Genomic DNA, 2,403 nt, shown 5'->3' with positions numbered 1-2,403 from the left:
CAAAGTTTACTATCACGTCACAATACCCGATGACGTAATTTGTGGAATTTTCTTGCAAGATCCATCGGCGAAACAATGCCATGTGACGTCAGCCTTCGTCAACGTCAAGGTTGCTGGGGTCATCGAGTGTGCATAAGCTCCTCTCAGTGATCTATCATCTCCACACGCAATGTCGTTGAATTAGCCAAGGGATGTTGAGAGCTTTCAATATTTGTTCGTGAAACGTGTTCCGAGAGTACACAAGCACGCGTTTTGGTATTACACAATGTGTAATACAGCTGGATGTTTATTACACGGGTCATCTCTTCACGGGCAAGTAATAAAAGAGCTTCCTTCATGGTTGTAGGGAATTTGGATGAGTGTAATGTCATGTTGAAAACAGTTACATTTAGATGTTTTTCTTTTAGATGGTATTTAACAAGTTGCCACCACAATTTCGACTCTGAAGATTTGTTTATTTTTTCAAGTTTAAGAAATAGAATTCTCTTTAGCCCAGCAAACAGAGGCAAGCACTTTCTTTCTTAACTAACGGAATGTTGCCCAAAGTAAAGGTGTATTTCTTTGGTTTGCAATTTTAGGTTTTCGTGTTCTTTGCCGAAAAGTTTACTTTAACCCCTATGGACCATGAAGGATCGTTTTGGCTTTGAGTTACTTCACGGCTTGGAATACATTGATTATAAATTTCTTTGAAAGTTTCTTGAAAACTTTGCAAAGCTTTGTCAATATCCTCAGCCAAGATGTCAACCCAATTAAAGTCATTCAGTAAAATTACAAGGACATCCACTTCCATCATACTGACGCTATCATCATTCCAACCCGTAACACTGACCCTATCGTCATTCCAACCCTTGACATTGACCCTATCCTCATGATCATGCCAACCCTTATCACTGACCCTATCCTCATGATCATGCCAACCCTTAACACTGACGCTATCCTCATGATCATGCCAACCCTTAACACTGACCCTATCCTCATGATCATGCCAACCCTTAACATTGACCCTATCCTCATGATCATGCCAACCCTTAACATTGACGCTATCCTCATGATCATGCCAACCCTTAACATTGACCCTATCCTCATGATCATGCCAACCCTTAACATTGACCCTATCCTCATGATCATGCCAACCCTTAACATTGACGCTATCCTCATGATCATGCCAACCCTTAACATTGACCCTATGCTCATGATCATGCCAACCCTTAACATTGACCCTATCCTCATGATCATGCCAACCCTTAACATTGACGCTATGCTCATGATCATGCCAACCCTTAACATTGACGCTATCCTCATGATCATGCCAACCCTTAACATTGACGCTATCCTCATGATCATGCCAACCCTTAACATTGACCCTATCCTCATGATCATGCCAACCCTTAACATTGACCCTATCCTCATGATCATGCCAACCCTTAACATTGACCCTATCCTCCATATCATGCCAACCCTTAACATTGACCCTATCCTCATGATCATGCCAACCCTTAACATTGACGCTATCCTCATGATCATGCCAACCCTTAACATTGACGCTATCCTCATGATCATGCCAACCCTTAACACTGACCCTATCCTCATGATCATGCCAACCCTTAACATTGACCCTATCCTCATGATCATGCCAACCCTTAACATTGACCCTATCCTCATGATCATGCCAACCCTTAACATTGACGCTATCCTCATGATCATGCCAACCCTTAACATTGACCCTATCCTCATGATCATGCCAACCCTTAACATTGACCCTATCCCCATGATCATGCCAACCCTTAACATTGACGCTATCCTCATGATCATGCCAACCCTTAACATTGACGCTATCCTCATTCCAACCCAAAACATTGACCCTATCCTCATGCCAACCCTTAACATTGACCCTTTACTCATTCCAACCCAAAACATTGACCCTATCCTCATTCCAACCCTTAACATTGACCCTATCGTCATTCTAAGCGGTGCAACCGACAAGCATTAGCTGCTGCAATTTGGGCACTGATGTTTAATATTCATATTTAGACATATCGTCATAAATAATTTTTTTTTACCTGCAATAGGCTCCCCTCCTCCTTGAAAATGGTCAGAAACATCCCCCAAACCAATGGAATACATGGAATGGTTACTAGACACCAGCAAATCGCACCAGCGTACTGGGGATAAACGTAATTGTCATATGGTGGAGACTTGTAACGGACCAGAGCTCGAGTGGAAATGAATGCTTAGTCCACTGTACTATTCCGACTCCTCATGAAGCACTAACCGGCTTTTTCATGCGTACAGTTGACTTTCTCTTGCATGTGTTTGTGACGGTGCCAACGGTGGAGCAGGATACCCTCAACTTATCGTTATCTTATAGAAATTCATAAACATGATAAAGTCGGAATCGTTCAA

At 42.3% G+C, this 2,403-nt stretch overlaps 1 protein-coding gene across 1 annotated transcript; it reads left to right on the top strand.

Moving 5' to 3' along the window:
- Positions 1-874: 874 nt before the first annotated feature.
- Positions 875-1,990, top strand: LOC139453792 (uncharacterized). Its single transcript, XM_071235259.1, has one exon. It carries the CDS (start codon positions 875-877, stop codon positions 1,988-1,990), a length of 1,116 nt encoding a protein of 371 aa, XP_071091360.1.
- Positions 1,991-2,403: the final 413 nt, after the last annotated feature.

The sequence above is a fragment of the Haliotis cracherodii genome, unplaced genomic scaffold (genome assembly GCF_022045235.1).
Source record: "Haliotis cracherodii isolate W230 unplaced genomic scaffold, xgHalCrac1.p SCAF_10, whole genome shotgun sequence".
Taxonomy (NCBI): domain Eukaryota; kingdom Metazoa; phylum Mollusca; class Gastropoda; order Lepetellida; family Haliotidae; genus Haliotis; species Haliotis cracherodii.
Note: the sequence above shows the minus strand (reverse complement) of the source record. Positions and strands in the feature narration are given on the sequence as shown.